The sequence below is a fragment of the Harpia harpyja genome, chromosome 22 (genome assembly GCF_026419915.1).
Source record: "Harpia harpyja isolate bHarHar1 chromosome 22, bHarHar1 primary haplotype, whole genome shotgun sequence".
Lineage (NCBI taxonomy): Eukaryota > Metazoa > Chordata > Aves > Accipitriformes > Accipitridae > Harpia > Harpia harpyja.
The window spans coordinates 6,042,392-6,062,346 of NC_068961.1; the positions used below are offsets into that span (position 1 = coordinate 6,042,392).

General features: G+C 41.1%; 1 protein-coding gene across 2 annotated transcripts in view; it reads left to right on the plus strand.

Moving 5' to 3' along the window:
- The window catches only part of PUDP (pseudouridine 5'-phosphatase), a 74,977-nt gene extending 56,718 nt beyond the window's left edge, over positions 1 to 18,259 (plus strand). For both annotated transcript variants that reach the window (XM_052773849.1, XM_052773850.1), the window contains exon 4: positions 17,849 to 18,259. In XM_052773849.1, coding sequence (XP_052629809.1) covers positions 17,849 to 18,025 — 177 coding nt within the window. In that variant the 3' untranslated portion in view covers positions 18,026 to 18,259. The remainder of the gene's footprint in view (positions 1 to 17,848) is intronic.
- The last annotated feature ends 1,696 nt before the right edge of the window (positions 18,260 to 19,955 follow it).

Here is a 19,955-nt window from a genome sequence, read left to right on the forward strand (position 1 = left end):
TGGATTCCTGGTCTTGCATGTTAGGAATCAAGCAGCATGTGATGCATAAACTTGCATAGAATTGGATAGAACCTAAGGAAGATCCACCGCAGGCAGCTGTTAGGTTGTGTGATAGAAGTTTGTCTGCACACCGGTGAAGGAGCTCAGAGAGGCGACAGCGGGGGGGGATCCCAAATCTCACCCTGCCCGGCGGCTCCCAGCCCCACCGCAGGAGCCGTGAGCCCACCAGAGGCCCGTCTCCACCAGGCCAGGGGAGCACCGAGTCCCGAAGGCGGGCGGGAGCCCGGGTGAAGGACTGGGAGAGAGGGACAGCCTGTCCCCGGAGAGCCCCAGCCCCACTGCCCGGCCGTGGGACCCGTCAAGGCGAATCGAAGCCAGATCCCCTTCTGGACGGAGGGGAGATGCTGCCTGGAGTATGGGACGCGACGCGGGCTGCAGGGGACGAGCATTTGGGGATTGCTCGGGGTTCGTGACGGGGGAATAGAGGGATGAGGGGATAAAAAGGGCTGGATGTGTGTAAATAGGCGACGCGCTTGTCTGGCCGTGCCCTGCTCCTGACCAGCGCAGTCTGTCCTATTTTATCAAATCCTGTTTCTAACTCTTTTCCTGGCTGAAGGGCATCCGTTCTGTGTGTGTGGGCAGCAACTGGAGCCAGACCCCAGGCAGAGACCCGTGTGTCCGCAGCGCCAGCAGCTGGAGCGAGCGAGGGTCTGGGTGCCAGCGACTGGGCAAAACCAAGGGGCCAGCAGCCCCCAGCGTGGGACCGCAGGTCACGGGGGCCTGGCCCGTGGGTCTGCAGTGCCAGTGGCCAGACTGAGCGCGGGCAAGTGCGTGAGCGCTAGCAAAGAGCCAGCTGAACGAGCCTGTGGGCTCGCGTGAGTGCCGAGTGTAACTGTGTTGATCTGTGCGGCTAGCCATGGAGAGATATATAGATAAATATATATATATATATATATATATGTGCTCTGTGTGCATGTGCCTGCTGGGGATACATGCTCAGCCTCCCTACTGTTTGGACCAGGGGGCATGGAGCTGCGGCTGCCTCCCCTCTGTCAGATGAGGCCCTTTTCCCAAACAGCAGTAACCTGTTCCCTAGGATCACGTTTCTCTTCATAAAGGGAGACTAGATAACCAGTTCAGGTGTAGATGTTCCAGGTGGGTATCTTAGTCCTTCTGTTTCAGTCTCCTAATAAAACCCCTCCTTTCTAAACATCTCTCAGAGCCGTTTGAGCTCTTCCACCCTAGTTTCTTAGTTTCTACTGTAGGATCTACTGTGTCGTATCTTCTCCCATACCTTCTGTTGCAGTTCTGCTGGGACAAGTCTTGCCCCATTTGTTCCCATCTGGGAACATCGCCTTATTCTACCTACTTTCTCCACTCCCTGACTCAGGAAATGGGACGTCCTCATAGTCTAGACATAGACTGAGAGATCAAAAAATGTCTAAAGTTAATATTGATTATATTATCATAGAATTATCTTAGTTTATGGTAGGAAAAATCTTTGAGTTGTTGATATATCTGTTGATTTTGCTTTGTATTGCAGAGATGCCAGGAAGTGGAGCGTGCAAGAAAAAATATTTTCCTCTGGCCTGGCAGGCAGGGCTTCTTTTAGGTAATAATTGCTCTAACATGCAGTAGGTACAAAAGGTCAATATGCAGTGTACTGGTAGTATTCTAGAAATTATTCTTAATGCTTTGAGGGATTGAAAACTGAAGCAGAATAATGCTTAATGATACTTAATAAGTTGTTTTAACTCTTCTGTAAAGTCATTCTGGTTGGAATGAACCTTGCAAAGTAACTAATCCAACCTTCTAAGAGCAGGTCAATACTGAATTCAGACCAAGTTGCTCCGCGCTTGTCCAGTCAGGTCTTAAAAGCCTCCAAAGGTGGAGACCATGCAGCTTCTCTGAGCAACATTTTCCAGTGCTTAATTCTTGCTGTGATTTTTTTTTTTTTTTTTTAACTCCTCTGCTTATATCTAGTCAGACAGAACCTCTCCAATTTCAATTTAGGACCATCATCTCATGTTCATACTATGCAGCTTGGTAAAGAGGCTGTCTCCATCTTTTCAGTAATGTCCTGAGAGATACTGGGCAGCTGCCGTTTGGCCCTTCTGAAGTCTTCTCTGGGCTGAACAAGCCAAGCTCTCTTTCAGCATTTCCTCATAGGGCAAGTAGCTACAACCCCAGCCACCTTGGTGACCCTCTGCTGGACTTCCTGAAGTTTGTCATCATCCTTCTGTTTTCTGCTTTCCTAATTTTAATAACTAATGAACTTTTCAAACATAGTCCTTGTGTATTTGAGAATTATGAGACTAAATAGTAACAGAAATTCATAGTCAAGCTTCTGCTCAACAGATACAATTAACTTACAAGCCAAATAGCTTTCCACAATTATTTAGATTTCCTTGGAGTTGTCATTTTGTTGCGTGTTTAAAGATTGGAAGAGCATACAGAAACCTGACATTTCTTTTAGCTTTAACTCATGGCTAGGGAGTTGCATAGCACAAAATATACAATGTAAACATGGAGCTGTGGCCCTGTTCTGTTTCCCCTTCCCCTCTCATCCGTATTGTCCAAATGTGGGGGATGTTCTACATCAGCTCCTGGGCAGAGGCCATCCTCCTTTCAGTATCGTGACCACCTTTAATTTAAACTGTTTCTCATTTCTGTGTCCCTATGTGATTTTGTTTGATGTAAGTTACTGGCACCAAAGATTTTTTCAATAGAGGTAGTCACTGTAAAAGTCTGTTATAATTTCTAACTTTATGCTTTTTGTATCTTTGTGGAAATAAGTTCATGAATATTTTTCTGTTTCACTTAAAATTTCTCTCTACCATGCTTTTCTTCTTGCTTCAAGAAGAAAAGGGACAGATTATTTAAGGAGAATCTGGATTTTCTGTTTACAGAGCAATAAATGTTCTGAAATGAACTGCAGTTGTCTATGTTGTAAAATTGCTTTTGTTTGACAAGTTAATAAATCTCAGTGGAAGGTCTGAATGACTAGAGATATTAAAAGCTTGTGTTGCCTGACAAAAACAAACCAACCAACCACCTTTTTGCATTCCCTTATAAATACAGCAAAGGCCTCAGTACTATTCCAGTTGACTGTGGCTCTCATTTTATTTGCAAATGCCTTTATTTATGGGTCTTCTGCACAGTTTGTAGGGTTTTTTTGTGGAGAGCATAAACAAAAAATCACCTTAATTGGCAAAAAGTTAAAAATGCCATGGTTCTTCAACAAGTACACGTGTTCATGGTGCAGACAATGCAGTGCCAAACCTTCTGTTGACTTTTGCTAGTTTCAATAACCTTATGAATTTGGAGCACTTAAATCTGTGTTTTCAAACCTAGACCTATATTGATCTTGTGGATTCATCCGTTTTGTCACTTTCGTGCACAGACATGCGAGACAAATCTGCCCTATATTTCAACTGGAGTAACGCTCGACTAGGATACCTTTTGATAAAAGGCTTGGGAAGCAGTATCGTATTTAGGGCTTGGATATTGATGTCAAGATTAATTTAAGAAGTGGAAAATTATTTGTTAGTTGTTGAGAAACAGATTTTCACTAGAATGCAGAAGGATGCTGGGATGGATAAAAACAAAAATCTGTCTTAATTTTTCCTGTGTGCCTTCTTCAGATTCAGCAACAGTTTCTGGAATGGAAGCAATTGGAGAAAACAATAGGAAACTGGGTACAAATATCAGTGGTACACTGTACTGTGTCTGATACATAAATTCAGTCATGTTGGAGATACTTTAATATTTATCAGCAATGTTACCTGGAAGTGTGGGATATGAATTACTGCTTATTTTGCTAAATCTGTTAGGAATTTTAGCAAGGACCTCACACACTGCATTTTTCCAATTAGATATTATTCAGACAGGCAAAGTGTCATTGCATATGTTTGAATTAGATTGAACATTTAATAACAATGAAATATGAGATAATGTAGAATTAAAGAGTACTAACTTTGGTTTATCAATGCCTTCCCAAAACATGTTTGATGCTGTGCTGGTGGTACTTTTATATCGAATTGAAGAACAGTTTTAGTTCCTGCCAAATCCCCATCATCCTGGGAGTTTGGTTCAGTCCTGACAAAGTATCGTGGAAGTCACCTTTTTCTCTCCAGCCCTTCCCGACTTACTGTTCTTGACATTTTACTGCGTTTGATGTTAGCTTTATAAATGCATGCGGGTTTATATCTGTATAGAGAGATAAATATATGTGTAGAGATATACTTTAAACTGTAAATAATACGTGTATGCATTTGTATATAATAAATGTGTTGAATCCAGGAGGCCGGTAGCAGCGAGGCCGCTGCAGCCCCCTGGCCCCAAGTCCAGCCCGTAGCGAGGCTGAGAACATATTTCCAGTCGTCACACGAGGATGCACAGCACGTACCAGATGCATATAAGCACGTAGACCTGCCAGCCCCGCAGAGCGGCACAGCAGAAATGCTCAGCACTCACCCAAGCACAGAGAGCACCACTGGCCTCATCCTGTTCATATACATCTGTGCAATGAGGGTCCTTCCAGCAGCTGGATTTAGGCACTCAGCTGGCCTTGGGTGCCAGCCTCCCCGGTTGTTGGCACCTGGAGGCGTGAGCCCCCAAGGCCACAGCCCCACTCCAGCGCTCGGCGCAGATCCTTCTCCCCTTCCCCTTCCTCCCACCCACACCCACGCAGCGGATGGCTTACACGGCCCATCCCATGGTCCTGGATCCTTGTTCTCCTCCCATCACCTCCCACAGCGAGTCTCGTGCACACGCGGACGGGTCTCTTGGACAGCCCCAGGTGCCACGGTCTCTACAGCAGCTGGCCAGGGCCACCCTATGCCTACCCTGTCCCTCCGAGAGCCGATGCTGCCGGTGCTCCTGCCCGGAGAGACGCGCCTGACTTCCAGGCCACTTCACCGACTTGCCAGCTAGCCCAGCGTGCTGTTCACGGGTGCTCGCACGCTCACTTGCACACCCACCCTCGCTGCAGGTGCTGCGCTGTGGGCACGCGGGACCCCGGTCCCGTGGCAGGGCCGGCACTGAGACCTCCACACAGATGTGCACGTACAGTAGTAAGCCCTTGCCAGGAAAACCGTCAGAAATGGACTTTAATTAGAAGTGTGCAAAGACAAGCTCTTCTACGGCATAAACTAACGTGTGTGTGTGCATATATATATATATGTATTTCCAGATATGAAAATGTACAGATCCCTCTCTGTAGAAGCATACTTGGCAATTTTAAGTGCTAATGCTCCATCGATGCTCTTTGGACTTATTAGTAATGTGATGTTTCATAGCCACAGAGGATTTGGAAGGAAAGATTCTTATTAGTTAAAAACTGTCTACCTAAGCTGTGCTTCTTTTCTCTAAGGAGGGTAGTTAGGAAGGCACCCATAGCAGGGAGAAGAACTTTTTTAGTTGATAGGGAAGTAGGAAAACACGTGGAAGTGAAGAACCTCGGCTGGCAGCCTGCAGCACTGCTACTCCTAAGCACAAGAACATCTGATTGAGAAAAGCATTTAGAGCATCCTTAGCAATGTCTTTGCTCTCCATCTAGGTGCAAGATGCTGGTAATCTGAAGAAGGTCAAAATGACAATTGTCACTTGATTTTGTAAGATTTTCTTCCTGTTTCTTTTGGTAACAAAGTTAGAACTTCATCTAGTTGAGATTATAATAACAGTAGTTCTAGACAGCGTAATTGTTTCTTTCTGGTTTTAACCCATTATCCCTTGATATTCCATAGAACTACTTGTTAAATTACTATGTTACTTGTCAGTGAGGAGACTGTTCTCTATGGCTTTGAAAGTATTCAAGTGTTTTATCTGCAGGTGCAGGGTCAGTGGAAAAAATGGAAGTTTTAGTGTCTTTTCTCACATTGTTTTCCTTGCTAAGACTAGAATTTACAAACCTTTGAAGAATACAGGACAGATGTCTTTAGCTACACCTTCAAGACATGCAAACCCTGAACATGCATCCCCAAGATAATCTTTATGTATGGATGAGAAATTTCAGTCTTCACTCTTTAGACATCTTTTCTGTCTGATTTATAAATTTTCTCATTATTGAATATAATGAATTTTACCTGTATCTCACTAGAAGTAGTTGAAATCAATTAGCAAAGTTTTTAATTGTAATAGAGAGGAAACACTACAATTTCTAATCAGAAAAAAATGGGGGATATTTCCTGTATACTGAATCATGGTGTTTGAGATTCTCTTTTGCTTCTTCACCTGACAGCCTGTCCTCCTTTTTTTTTTTTTTTTTTTATTTTCTGTAGTCACAGCATCTTTTACGTGGTAGCCAGAACATATCTTTCAGTGGAGATTGTGTGGCAGTGATACTTTGTCACCTTGACGTACCTGTTGCAGTCTGGTTTCCCCAGGGAATCCTTATATACGGTCTGGGAGCCGAAGCTTCCAAGTTATCAGCAAAATGCTGCTTGTAGCACTCTGCTGCCTGTCAATTTATCCAGATTCTTGGCAATACCTGTGGCAGCATCTATTTCTGAACTGATCGTGTTGCTGTGTTAGAGGTGGTTTCTTTCAGGTCATGTGTTGTGATGGTTAGAGCAATGTAAAATCACTGTTTGCGGTATGCCATGGTAGTCTTACTAATATATAGATACACATAATTTGATTTAAAAAGAAGAAAAGAGGGGTGGCCTGTGCTTAGGCAGACACGACTTAGGTTTTTTTCCCAAAATAAGTATGTGTTATAAGCACATTAACTCTTATTCAGGTGCTTGTTTGTAAGTTGACTGCAAGCATTTGTAGAGAAGGCAATTTGCCTTTGACTTAACTGTGAAGAAATGTGTTTGTGTCAGTATTGGGGTGACTGAGACACTTCCTAATGGAGTGTTTTCTATTCTCATCATAGTTTCTCTAATGGTCACTTAGCAATATGTTTTGTCTGGGTTTTTTGCACATTTGTCATTCAAACCTTTAAATTTAGAAGTTCCATTACAGTGCCATCTGTCTCTGCACCAGTGAGTGTGGCTGCACACTTTTGAAGAGGAGAGAAAAGCAAATTGATTTCATACTCTCAGAAGAAGAGATAATTATGATGGCTGGCGGACACCAAGTTGACCATGAGCCAGCAATGTGCCATTGTGGCCAAGGCAGCTGATGAGGAGGAGTGTTGCCAGCAGGTTGAGGGGGGAGATCCTGCCTTTCTACTCCGCACTGGTGAGGCCATACCTGGAGTACTGTGTCCAGTTCTGGGCTCCCCAGTACGAGAGGCATATGGAGCTACTGGAGGGAGTCCAGCAAAGGGCCACAGAGATGATTAAGGGACTGGAGCATCTCTTGTGTGAGGAAAGGCTAGGTGAGTTGGGACTATTTAGCTTGGAGAAGAGAAGGCTCAGGGGGGATCTTCCAGATGTATGTAAATACCTGAAGAGAGGATGCAAAGAAGACAGAGCCAGGCTCTTTTCAGTGGTACCCAGTGACAGGACCAGAGGCAGGGGGCACAAACTGAAATACAGGAGGTTCCCTCTGAGCATCAGGAAACACTTTTTTACCGTGCGGGTGACTGAGCCCGGGCACAGGTTGCCCAGAGAGGCGGTGGAGTCTCCTTCCTTGGAGATACTCAAACACTGTCTGGACATGGTCCTGGGCAACTGGCTGTAGGTGTCCCTGCTTGAGCAGGGGCATGAACCAGGTGACCTCCAGAGGTCCCTTCCAAGCTCAGTCATCCTGGGATCCTGTGATTCTGTGAGTCCATATAAGATTTATGGAGCATTTGCTTATTTTCTGTATGAGCGTGTATGTATATTATGTGTATATGTACATTATGTGTGGGCAATCCATAACATAGTAGCACAATAACAGGGCAGCAAGCTTTAGAGTAACAATTCCAACAGTCACAGAGAAATGGACACATTTAGTTTAAATGGGAAGTCAACCCTCATCCCTTTTCCAAAGACTCACTCAAACCATTGAAGGTCAGCAAAGGCAGGATACTTCAGATCAGTGGATTCGTTAGGTAAGTGGTGATTCTTACTTTTAATGTAAAATCATTATTGTGTTGGATGAGCAAGTAGTTTTCACTTAAGCATATGGCCTGTTGCAGTGTTTTGAGGACTTTGCCCATGAGAGGTCGATTTACAGGCAGATAGGTGGTAGTTTTCCTTTTAAATTAGTCTGCCATCTGTCAGCTTTATACCCTGTTGACATCTGGACATTATTTCTGATTGAAATACACAGATGAGAGGGTTTTTAAATAAAAATGGTATTAAGAAAGAGCTGATGAGAACCCAGATAATGATAAACTTGTTTCTTTGAAGAACTGAGTACCCAAAAGAAGCTACTCATGGCAGAAGTTGTGTGACAAGCATAGTTAGCAGTTGCTGATACCATGGCTGGTATTCCCAAGCTAATGTTAATGTTAAGCCAGTGTCATGGCTGTGTTCATTACTAATCTAATATATATTAAGCTGAATAAGCCTTAGGCTACAGAGAAAAAGACTATCTGTACAGACACCGTATATATATATACCATGTATTTATACACACGCATACATCACAGAGTTAAATAAGCATGTTTTTCTATTTTTGTTCATTGTTTACTCTGAAACATTCATTTACATCTTATGCCCTTTATTCCTTTCACTGAAAATGACCTGTTATTCTGCCTGTAAGCATGCTTGAGTCAAAAGAAGAACTGATAGCCTTTGGTTGAGGCAACTAGTACCATTCTCGTATGTGGTAGAGCTGGTCTAATAGAAAAATAGGTACAGCTTGAGAACTGTGGGTCATCAATGCATTTAAAAAAAAAGTGTTTCCATGCAGTATTTTAAATAGCTAGATGATATTATTAGGGTAATTTTGACAGAAGTGTTTTGAAATATATTGCAACAGGAGATTAAGACTTAAATAACTTTCTACATGTGAATTCATTTTAAGAGTGTATTAATTTTCATATTTATGGAAATATTTGAACCTGGAGTTTACAGTGGAAAGAAATTTTTTAGAGGAGTAGACTGTTTTAATGATTGATTACCATAAAACTGCTTGATATTCACTGGCTTTCCATCTTACAGTTTTCATAGCTTGAAATACCTGGATAATTATTGCTTCCCTAAAATAAATAAAGCAAGCTGATAAAAACAAGCTGGAGACTGTGAAAGAGATTATTTCTCTCTTGAACTCCGAAAAAAATAATTTTGACGTTTTCTTCTTAACTTTCCTCCTGTTCTTAATATATTTTTTTCACCAGTAATAATTGTATTAATCTAGTAGATCTTGCTGTGCACTTAAAGTTAATCCCTCATTCAGGGTTAGGAAAGTGCTCTCCATTGAATTAATTATTTCTCATAACAAATAGTTCAAAAGGGGTATATGATACATAGTATATGTAGGAATATGGTGTTTATTATTAATTCTGTTACTTTTGGTGGTAGATTTCGTGTTCTTTAGAAATACTATATTTAGCACAGAGAAATACTTTCTTAGGTAGAGAAAATGTAAGAAATTTTGAGTTCTGAGCTCTGTTTGCCTGCACAGTCAAAGCAGCTTTGCCAACTAAGAGGCTGAGAAATCATCTTTTGAAATCATGAGGGCGGTTACTTAAATAGATCTGATTATCGATGTAATGAGGCATTTCATTTCAGATGTGATATTTTTAGATTGCTATGGCAAAATAAATTTTGGAATTGCGATGTTTATAACTGTAATCCCATGCCCACAGTTGGGCTTGTGTTGAAAGAGCAGGTTTTGCAAAACTTTGTACAGCCATTTTGTGATTTTGCACTGACAGTCTGCTTTAGGCAAATGCAAGGCATGCCAGGAATAAGACTGTATTTTGAAGGGATGAACCCCTCTGTGATTTAAACACTGCCCAAAAAGGAGGTTTTATATTCTTCTCGAGTCTTCCAGTTCACTCCCAGCTGTTACGTGGTTGTTCTCCAGTTTATGAGCCTGATAGGAGAATAGTTTTCCATTAGGCTACAGAGTTGATTCACAGAAGGACACACAAACACAACACCCATCACTAGGAGACAGATGGAAACATACACGGGTTAACAGGAGGTTAAAGAAATAGAAGGAAGAAACACTTCTCCTTGGCAGCAAACCATTAGTTTGGCTCAGCTACTTTTGGAACTACCTCCTAGGAACAGGTTAGGAGCCTGATTAGGAGAAAATTGTCTAATCTGGTCACTTTGCTTTTGTCTAAAATATGTACATGGAATTTAATCTAATGGCATATGATGGAAATACATTAAATTGAAGCATGTATTATCCTTGCATAGATGTCACAGAGTAATTTTTTAATTACTGTTAATACTATTGCTATTTTACAAGTTCATATTTTAGTGGAAATAGTACTTTGAATATCAATGAGTTCAAAAGAAAATATTGAAGTAATTCTGTTTTAGAAAATGACCCCTGAGTTGACCCAGAGTCAAACCTTCATACTGTTGTGTTTCAGAATCTGAAGCTTTACAGGTTTGTATCTCTTTATGATGTTAATTTATTTCCTTTTTCAAAATAATGTGTTTATTTCAGATTCAATGGTTCTTCCTAGAGCTGATTATCTTAAGTGTGTTCCTCCTCTTTGGATCTTCCATTTCTTTAACCCTCTTATGGGGTGTGACACTCTCCAAGATATTACATTTTTTTAAAGATTTTAGGAGTCGTTCTTGGGTTTGGTTTCTGCTGGAGTAAAACCAGCTTTTAATTTCCTGCTTTCATTCTCTTGGGTTTTGTGAAGCCAGTACTATTAAGTTATTCTTGCAGATGTCATAAAAAATGGTTTATTTTTTTCTTTTAAAAGTTAAAAAAGCCAATTTCTAACAAAAGTTCTTTAAGATTCAGTTCAGGTGTTTACCCAAATTAGGAGTTAATATTTTTTCCAGCTTACTTTTGTACTTTGTTGTCCACCTTCCTCTTAGAAAATCTATACTGAGAACAGAGAATTGCCATTTTTAATATAAGTATTTGTTTTCTGTAGTTGAACTATGTAGAAAATTATAATTTTGTTAGTGTTTTGTTTGTTTTGCTGTAAGGTGCTAGTTTGTGGCTTCGCACTTGGAGTTTTATGCTATTAATCTTAAATATTCTCTAAAAGATAACTTTCAGCTGTTTGAAGTTTGAAAGAAAACCACTTTTCTTTCTGATCATGAAAAGTTAAAGTGTGACACAGCTACGTCTCACCAAGTCACTCCAGACCAGTGACACTGCGTCATGTATGGTTCAATGAGAAGCTTGTACTGAATAGAAAAAAAAAAGACCTTTTCCATGACTTTTTTTCACTCCCAATGAAAACCTGTTTAAAGGAGGAAATGACTTTATGTCTGAAGCATATGTGGATTGTTATTAACACTTCTGTCAAAGATTATATAATAATTAAGATTAGATCGGATTACGGTAAATTTCAGTATGCAAGCTGGTCTTTCTGTGTGGGAAAATAACACTGGTCAAGGAGACATTATAGAACAAAAAGAAACTATTGCCAAAAAATGATGCTGCTTGAAAAAATTTGATTGCTCCACGAGAATCAGCTGCCTTCTGCAGCACCTGCTGAGGTGGTTCGGGGCAAGCGGTGGCCTCCAGTTACACAGAACAGGCAGGTACCTGCCATCCTCAGCGTGCTGTGCTGCACCTGCAACTTCGTAGACATTCCCTGTGGCAAAAAGGTCATTGCATTTATTCAGGAAATACTTCTGATACCTACTTCCAGTTTCAGTTTGAGACTTAGAGTTTGGATTCATCAAAACAGTTCCTCCTTTGGATGTACCTGGTCTGTATCTCTGATGTGTTTGCTCATGAGATGGGGCCAGCCTCTTCTCCAGGGTGCAGAGCGATCGCGCAGTAGGCAACCGGCACAAGCTGGAACACAAAAAACTCCTGCTAGATGCTCGGAAAACCATCTTCACCATGGGAGTGCTGAAATATGGGAACAGGTTGCCCAGGAGGCATGTGGAGTCTGCATCCTTGAAGATGCTTGAAGCTCACCCGGTCGAGGTCCTAGGCAGCCTGCTCTGGCTGGACGTGCGTTGAGTAGGGCTGTTTCTAAATGGTCTCCAGGGATCCCTTCCAGTGTAAATTATCCTACGGCTCTGAGCTCTGCATGCAAGGTGCAGTTACTTGAATGTGTTGTGTATTACATGTCAAGAAAGTCAGTTGTTTTAGTAAAGGTACTTCTGTGTGGGAGGGAAGGCAGCACAAATTAACTATTTCGTTGCACAGGATTTCTTTTTAGGGCACTTTTAGAGGTAAGTGGCATAAAAACCCCCAGCATGTTATGCAGTATGAGTAGCCTCGGTAGAGAGCATCTTGAGTATTTGCCTTGTGTTCTCCGTAAAAGAACAATACTCTTCTATGGCTAATCCAAGCTGCAGTTGATTGAGTTAGATTTCTGCTGCCGAGATAATTGGACACTGTTTCAGAAACGCCTGGGAATTTCTTGAGGCCTGTAACACAAGTTGCCATACAAAGTTCCCAGTGTGCTGTCCTCTAAACACACAGTCCTCTGTGAAAAGAGTGCTCCAGCCATCCGGAATGATCAGAGTAACCCCGCATGTAAATGTGACCTTCTCCCTGCCTCACAGAGCCGCTGTGTCTGGGTCCAACTGTCACTCACAGAAGCACTTTCTTTCACTTGGTCGAGTCTTCAAAACAAGCAAGACATTTGAAATTTCTCCTCCTTCCCCATCCAAACTGTTTTACTCCTTCTGGCCCACCTTAAGATAACGTCCCATGAACTGGTTTGTGAGAGAGTAGCTACTGGTGGGGGCCAAAATGTAAAGCGGCATTTATGCAGAGAGCTGGAAATGCGGAGTGATCTAATTATGTGCATATGTAAGATACTTCCTTTTTTAAATTTTTTTTTTAATTATGGTAATTAAATTTGGTTTTATCTTACAAGCCTTCTGGTAAATAATTTGATTCTTGTACTGGTCTGCAACATACTCCTAGTAGCAAGTCTGTAAAAATCTGAATTAAAAAGCATATGTGCGTATAATTTCCAAACAGATCTTAATATGAATCATTGAATCCTGAAGAATGGTGGCTGGTAGTTAGTATTCTGGATACTTTGATGCTTAATTCATTTGATTGTAAGTTTCCAGCTTGTTTGTTCATTTGTTATAGCATTTAAAAACATCTTGGCTTACTCCTCATTTTTCTTAATGGAACTAAGTTGTGCGGCTGTAAGCTCTATGACTTTCTTAAACAGCATATTTAATATGATTCTGTTATCCGTGGCTAGTCATATTGGCATATGTCCTTAAAATAAAATGAAGTGTAATTCTTTATTGCTACTGAGATTTTTCCGAACTATTTCTGGAAAGATTAGGAGAGAAACATTATTTCATTACTGTTTTTTGTTAATTCTTCAGAGAGTTAACACAGTGGGAGGCCAAAATTGCAAATACTGTAGCTGCTTAAAATGCATTTATTCAATAATGTTTAAGTAACTCTGGTGGTAAATGGGTCACCCAGAAATACATTTTCCGCTTGTTCCTAGATACTTTGTATATCAAAGCATAGAAAAAAGAAAACACAAGTTACCTAAAAAATAGCCCAGCATCTGTGTTATGACATGTTGTTGAAGTTGTCGGTGTTTCCTCTCTCTTTTTGTGCATTTCCACCACCTCCCATAAATGATAAACAGTATTATATATCCATTGTAAGGGATATAGATGTGTCTGTGTTGTATTCTGAATTATATTATGGTTCTTGAAAATTCCTGGGTCACTCACACTAGTAACACAGTTGGTCAGCAGTAAAATTATTTTGAAAATCTGAAAAAAAAGAGTCAGCAAGTAAAAAGAGATGAAAGTTGTTGAACAAAACAAAACACGTGATTGCAGTAGTAGTATCTTTCAGACTGATAATTTATTTCTTGGATACTACCGAGTTTTGAATTATGACCACAGAGTATGGGCTAGTTTTTCACAATGAGGAAAGTAAAAATATTTTTGGAAGTGAATAGTCAACAAGTAACCTGTAGAAATGAAAGGCCTGACCATCTTCTGGTTCACAGAGATGAACAATGTCGTTCTGAAATCGACATGAGCTGGCTGTACTTGAATTTCTTCCTGCAGCCTGTTTTGGGGCTCACTTTGGTGCCCATTGAAATCAATGGGGATTTTTTTAGTGATAAGATGGAATTTGAATTAGCCCTTAAATGCTTATAGAAGACTGCGTTGTGCGTGTATACGTAAATTAATGTATAAGGTTACCAAATGTTTCCGGAGTGCAAATTTTACAAATAACACATCTCGCTTTTGACCAGTTGATTTGATCATGAAGGAGAAAAATCAATGGTAAGTAAAGAAGTTACAGACGTATAATATGCAGTCCATAAGAAGCCCCCCCCAAAATGTGTCACATTCTGATAGCAAATGTTTCTGTGTCATTTGAGGACAGAAGATACAATAATCTTCTACTGTCTCTTCTCGCCAAGTACAGAAGGAGACTGGTCCTGTTCAGAAGTTAGAGAATGAGCAGAGGGATAACCTCTCAGAGGTCTTACCAGCCCTTTTTGAACCTGTGATTTGAAACCTCAAAATTCCACCATTTTCCCATTTTGCTTTCATTCAGCAGGAGGGAAGAATAAAATTATTAGTCTTTATTTTTTTAACCGCTTTTGTCTCCAGAATGTGTTTTGATTTGGGGGTTTTTTGGTGGGTTTGTTTGTTTTTTTTTTTTAAGTCAGAGTGCATACATGCAGTGGTAGTGTTTAATTTGCAGATGTATTCTATGTGTATAAATTATGCCATCTTTAGTCTCATCCTTCATTCTGGTTTAGAGTTGATACAGTAGTGTCATACGTGGTTGAGGATATTTGTTCGATAAGCACTCCCTGTGCATATATATTATCTTCACAGGTTTTTCAAAATCTTAATTTCAAAACTGATTTTAATCTTTTATCCTTCCAGACTTCATGGTTATCACTAATAGCAGTAACACTTGTGGATATCCCTGTTAGTTATGTAAATATTCCATCCAGACATTTACAGTTTATAGGTTGGAGAGGCCCTGCTGTGCATACCAAGGGCCTAACTAGCGCTCTTTTCTTATATTCTTAAATTTCATGTAGGAAGATGAGGTAATGAGGTGCTGCAGTGATTTAATTATTTCTTCCTTTGGTTAAGTGATTAATTTTTCTTTTTCTAGGTTCATAGAGTGAAATATAAATTACTATGCTTTACTACTTTACTTTTTTAAGCATCTAGTTCATTCCAAAGTGAAAACTGTCCTATATTAGTATGACCTTTTGAGAGATCTCATACCGGTTGTATTGATCAATGACACAAGTTACAGAAATAATGCAGAGAAGCAGCCAGAATCTCAGCTGAAGTCTGTATAAATCTCATCTGTCTCTCTCAGTTGGAGTGATGCTGATGTTGCAATACTTATGCAAAATGGGGAAGAACTTGGCTGCTTTCATATCTCTAAATTTAGTATGTGGGTGGGCCAGGACAGTGAACAGTTTATAACATCTCTGTGCAGCAAAGTTAATAAATCCATTTTGTATGTGAACCTCTGCAATCTTTTCGTCATCCATTAAAAATGTTGCTGTGCTGTTGACAGTAAGTGTCAGTAGCAAGAAAGACTGGAGGAAGACCTAGTACACTTATTTCCTGTAACATTAAAGCCACTGTAATTATGGGTCATTTGCCTGGCTTCTTTGGTAATTAAGAGTTTTAATTGCTTCTAGTTCCAGGGAATTAGTTAAGCTTTTCATTATGCATATTGCCTTCCAAAATCATCTGCTCGTCTCGTACAGTAAGCTTAGTGACATCATGGAAGTCAATTAGGTCTTTCAAGGCAGAGCAGTGAAGTACATTTCTTTGTACGGGCTGCATTAGAAAAGGTTTCTGAAAGGCCTTGATAATGCTGTTCTGTGCAACATTTAAGCTTAGTCTTCAAAAGGCAAAGCCTGTCAGGGTTTCATTTACTCAGAGTGCTTAGGGTCACAAACTAAGGTATTGTTAAGAACAAAACCTATAGGCAGAACTGTGCTTCCGTTCTAACAGCAGTTGTTCCAAGCTTTGCAGGATCAACTGGTTACATATTTGTAGTTAATAATAGTGATAATGATCAACATTTGAAAATAGCACATTGTTCAAACTGGAATTCGGTGACTGTATAAAGGAAATTAGCACAAAAGAGATTGGTGTGATTCTCTTGGCTCACTAAAAATCATTAATTAAGTTTTACTTTATTACATGCAAGGTAGAAAGCAGCTCTTACTTTCTCTTGGCAGACTCCAAGTGGTTGCTGACATGTTGACAGGCAAGAATCAATATTTTCAAAAGAAAGGAAAGCAGAAAGAAAGAGATCATTCCCTCTTCCTCTTCCACAGTGTCTGATACAGATGGGTATATATAGTGCAGACATTTAATATATCTTGCAAAAATGTTTCCTTGAAGATAATAAAGTTTTTGCAGGCTGCAACTCGGTTCTTTTAGAGCACAGCCAGAACAGACAAACATTGTGCATCCCGAATCTTCCCTGGAGAAATAGTTGTGTATTAGAGAGCCTAAAAGATACAGTATGCTGTTGTATGTTCTCCCAGTGTGTCATGTCTGGATTCAGTCAAAAGTTAAACTAAATTTAGCAAATCATTACTCTTACCCATTCGATATTAGTTGCCACAGTCTATTGTGTTGTGAAGAAAAGGATAAGAAAATCCATCCCGGGTACGTAGGAAGGGATTTGGTAGATCGATAGTGACTGTAGAGAAGGGCTTAGTGCATGAGAGAGAAATTTGTGATAAGGCAGAGTTGCACTGTCTGAAGGGTGTGGGGAAAATTGCACTAACCATCCCAACATCTGTGCTAAATTACTTGTGGCGGTAATTTTGGTAGTAGTAGTAGCAGCAGTGCTAATAATATTGATAGTAAATGCAGTCTGAATTGCAGAAGTGTTAGAAACCGCTTGTCAGTGTAGATCAGAATTTTTTGGATGGTTGGATGCCAAAGGTTTCTTTGGATTGTCCATGACCAAAAATTCAGACTCAAGACTGGGTAACGTCAGGAAGAGGTGCTTCATTATATATACTCTGGAATGAACTCCAGAAGCATTATCTTTTATTATATGACAGTTCAGACTAGACGATTTGTTACATATTTATGTTATATATTTATTATTCAATCCACTGATGTTAAATTACAAAATTCACATAAATAATATATTGATTATTTTTAATAACTTTACTTCCAAACTGCAATCTTGAATGATTGTGACTGTTGTAAGACATGGAACTTTTACCTGACTTAACTGTCTCTTCTGTGAAAGTAACCTTCCAATATAACTGCTTGTTTTCTTTCTCACCATTGCTTTGGAAGAATTAAGCAAATAGAGCATGAATTCAACAGCACTCTTCTGACAAGTGACTTCTGTCTTAGTCTCCACTCATCCAAAGTCCTAACACTGACCTAGGTAGTACTCTTCGCCCTCTTGTGCATGTAGGCAATGCCACACCTGTAAGTGAAAGCACTGCTTTTGCTATTTTGCAGGTTGTAAAGTTGGTCTCAAAGAGTTAAATTGCCTGCTAATAAAGGTATTTAAGCACTTGCTTAACTTTACTTTAAGCTTGTGCTTAAACCCATCCCTAAAAAAAAACCACTTAGGAACATCTGGATAAACAGTTGCTGGGATTTAAGTATGCATGTTGATGTTTTTTTGAATTGAAATGAATTTAAGGTTAATTACCATGCAGATGTTTGAATTGAGAGGTTTGCCCTTGTTCTAATTAGGGGTGTCTAAGCCAGGAAATGAATTTAGCTTTCCTACCAAGTTTTATTTGGGATCATTCTCTCTTTTAAAACAAAAGATTAAAAGTTCATAGTAACATTATTCTTTAATTTTTTCCCCTCACCTCGTTTCTCAGTGTCTTGTGTTTGAAGATTCACCACTTGGAGTCAAAGGAGCCCTGGCAGCAGGAATGCAAGTGGTTATGATTCCAGATGAAAAATTAAATCCGGATCTTAAAAAGGAAGCGACACTACTGCTGAACTCCATGGAGGATTTCAAACCAGAGCTGTTTGGTTTACCAGCATATGATTAGTGCCCAATGTCTATGAACATATATACTTGACTGGAGATCGGGAAAATGGAATGAAATTTTGTGGTGGTTTTATGATTGTTTTGCATCTTTTCCACTCTTCCTCAAAACTAGAGCACAAAATTACTGTTAACACCAAGTCTTCCACACAGTACCTTTCAAATTTGACTGGAATGTTTATGATTTGTCCTCATGATAAATGCTAAATTAAAGCAGCATTTCATCTTGTGAAGTGAATCCAGCCTTGTTCTCTGCACATCATGAAGTCTTCTGGTATGGTGGGTTGACCCTGGTTGGATGCCAGGTGCCCACCAAAGCCGCTCTATCACTCCCCCTCCTCAGCTGGACAGGGGAGAGAAAATACAACGAAAGGCTCGTGGGTCGAGGTAAGGACAGGTAGCGATCACTCACCCATTACCGTCACAAGCAAAACAGACTCGGCTTGGGGAAATTAGTTTCATTTATTACCAATCAAATCAGAGTAGGGTAATGAGAAACAAAACTAAATCTTAAACAAAAAATATCTTCCCCCCACCCCTCCCTTCTCCTGGGCTTAACTTTACTCCCAATTTTCTCTACTCCCTCCCCACAGCAGCGCAGGGGAACGGGGAATGGGGCTGGGGTCAGCTCGCCACACCTTGTCTCTGCTGCTCCTTCCTCCTCAGGGGGAGGAGGACTCCGCACTCGGGCCCTGCTCCGCCGTCGGGTGTCTCCCGCGGGAGACAGTCCTCCACCAACTTCTCCAAGGTGAGTCCTTCCCGCGGGCTGCAGTCCTTCATGAACTGCTCCAGCGCGGGTCCCTCCCGCGGGCTGCAGTCCTTCAGGCACAGCCTGCTCCAGCGTGGGTCCTCTGCGGGGTCACAAGTGCTGCCAGCAAACCTGCTCCAGCGCAGGCTCCTCTCTCCACAGATCCATAGGTCATGCCGGGAGCCTGCTCCAGCGCGGGCTTTCCACAGGGTCACAGCCTCCTTCGGGCATCCCCCTGCTCCGGCGTGGGGTCCTCCCCGGGCTGCAGGTGGCTATCTGCTCCCCCGTGGACCTCCATGGGCTGCAGGGGGACAGCCTGCCTCACCATGGTCTTCCCCACGGGCTGCAGGGGAATCTCTGCTCCGGCGCCTGGAGCACCTCCTCCCCTCCTTCTGCACTGACCTGGGGGTCTGCAGGGCTGTTGCTCTCACATATTCTCACTCCTCTCTCTGGCTGCAGTTGCCCTAGCACAGTTTTTTTTTCCCCTTCTTAAATCCGTTCTCCCAGAAGCACCACCACCGTCGCTGATGGGCTCGGCCGTGACCAGCAGCGGGTCCGTCTTGCAGCCGGCTGGCACTGGCTCTGCCAGACATGGGGGAAGCTTCTAGCAGCTTCTCACAGAAGCCACCCCTGTAGCCCCCCCCCCCCAAACCTTGCCATGCAAACCCAATACATCTGGGAATATTATGAAACTATTTGGATAATTTATTGTAACTGCATTGGAAATTTCTTGTTCTGTTTCCCCTTGAATGACTTACTATTTAGATTTTAACCAGAAATCTGTTCTGGATTGACTTTTATCCCATTACATTGTTTTTTATACCATTATTGCTATCAACATGTTTATCCATTTCCTCATCCTGTAGTTGCCCGTCTATTCCCCTTTGTATTGTGTTGTCTTTTTTGTTTTTTTTCAGTTATTTGCAGGGTTTTTGTTGTACTTTCTGTGTTTTCTTATTTTGTTTTCTTCTTGAGGGTTGAATGAGACAACTTCCAGAGGACCCTTACAATCTCCATTACTCTATGATGCTGTCATTATCTTTTCTGGCATGGTGATCACCTGCTAGGATCTCTACAAGGTTATGCGATCCTACAGTTTAACAAAAATGCTTTGCATCTTCTTTTATTTCCTTATATTCTTCTCATTTTCCATGTTGCCATGTAGCCTTCCCTTTCATTCTTGTGA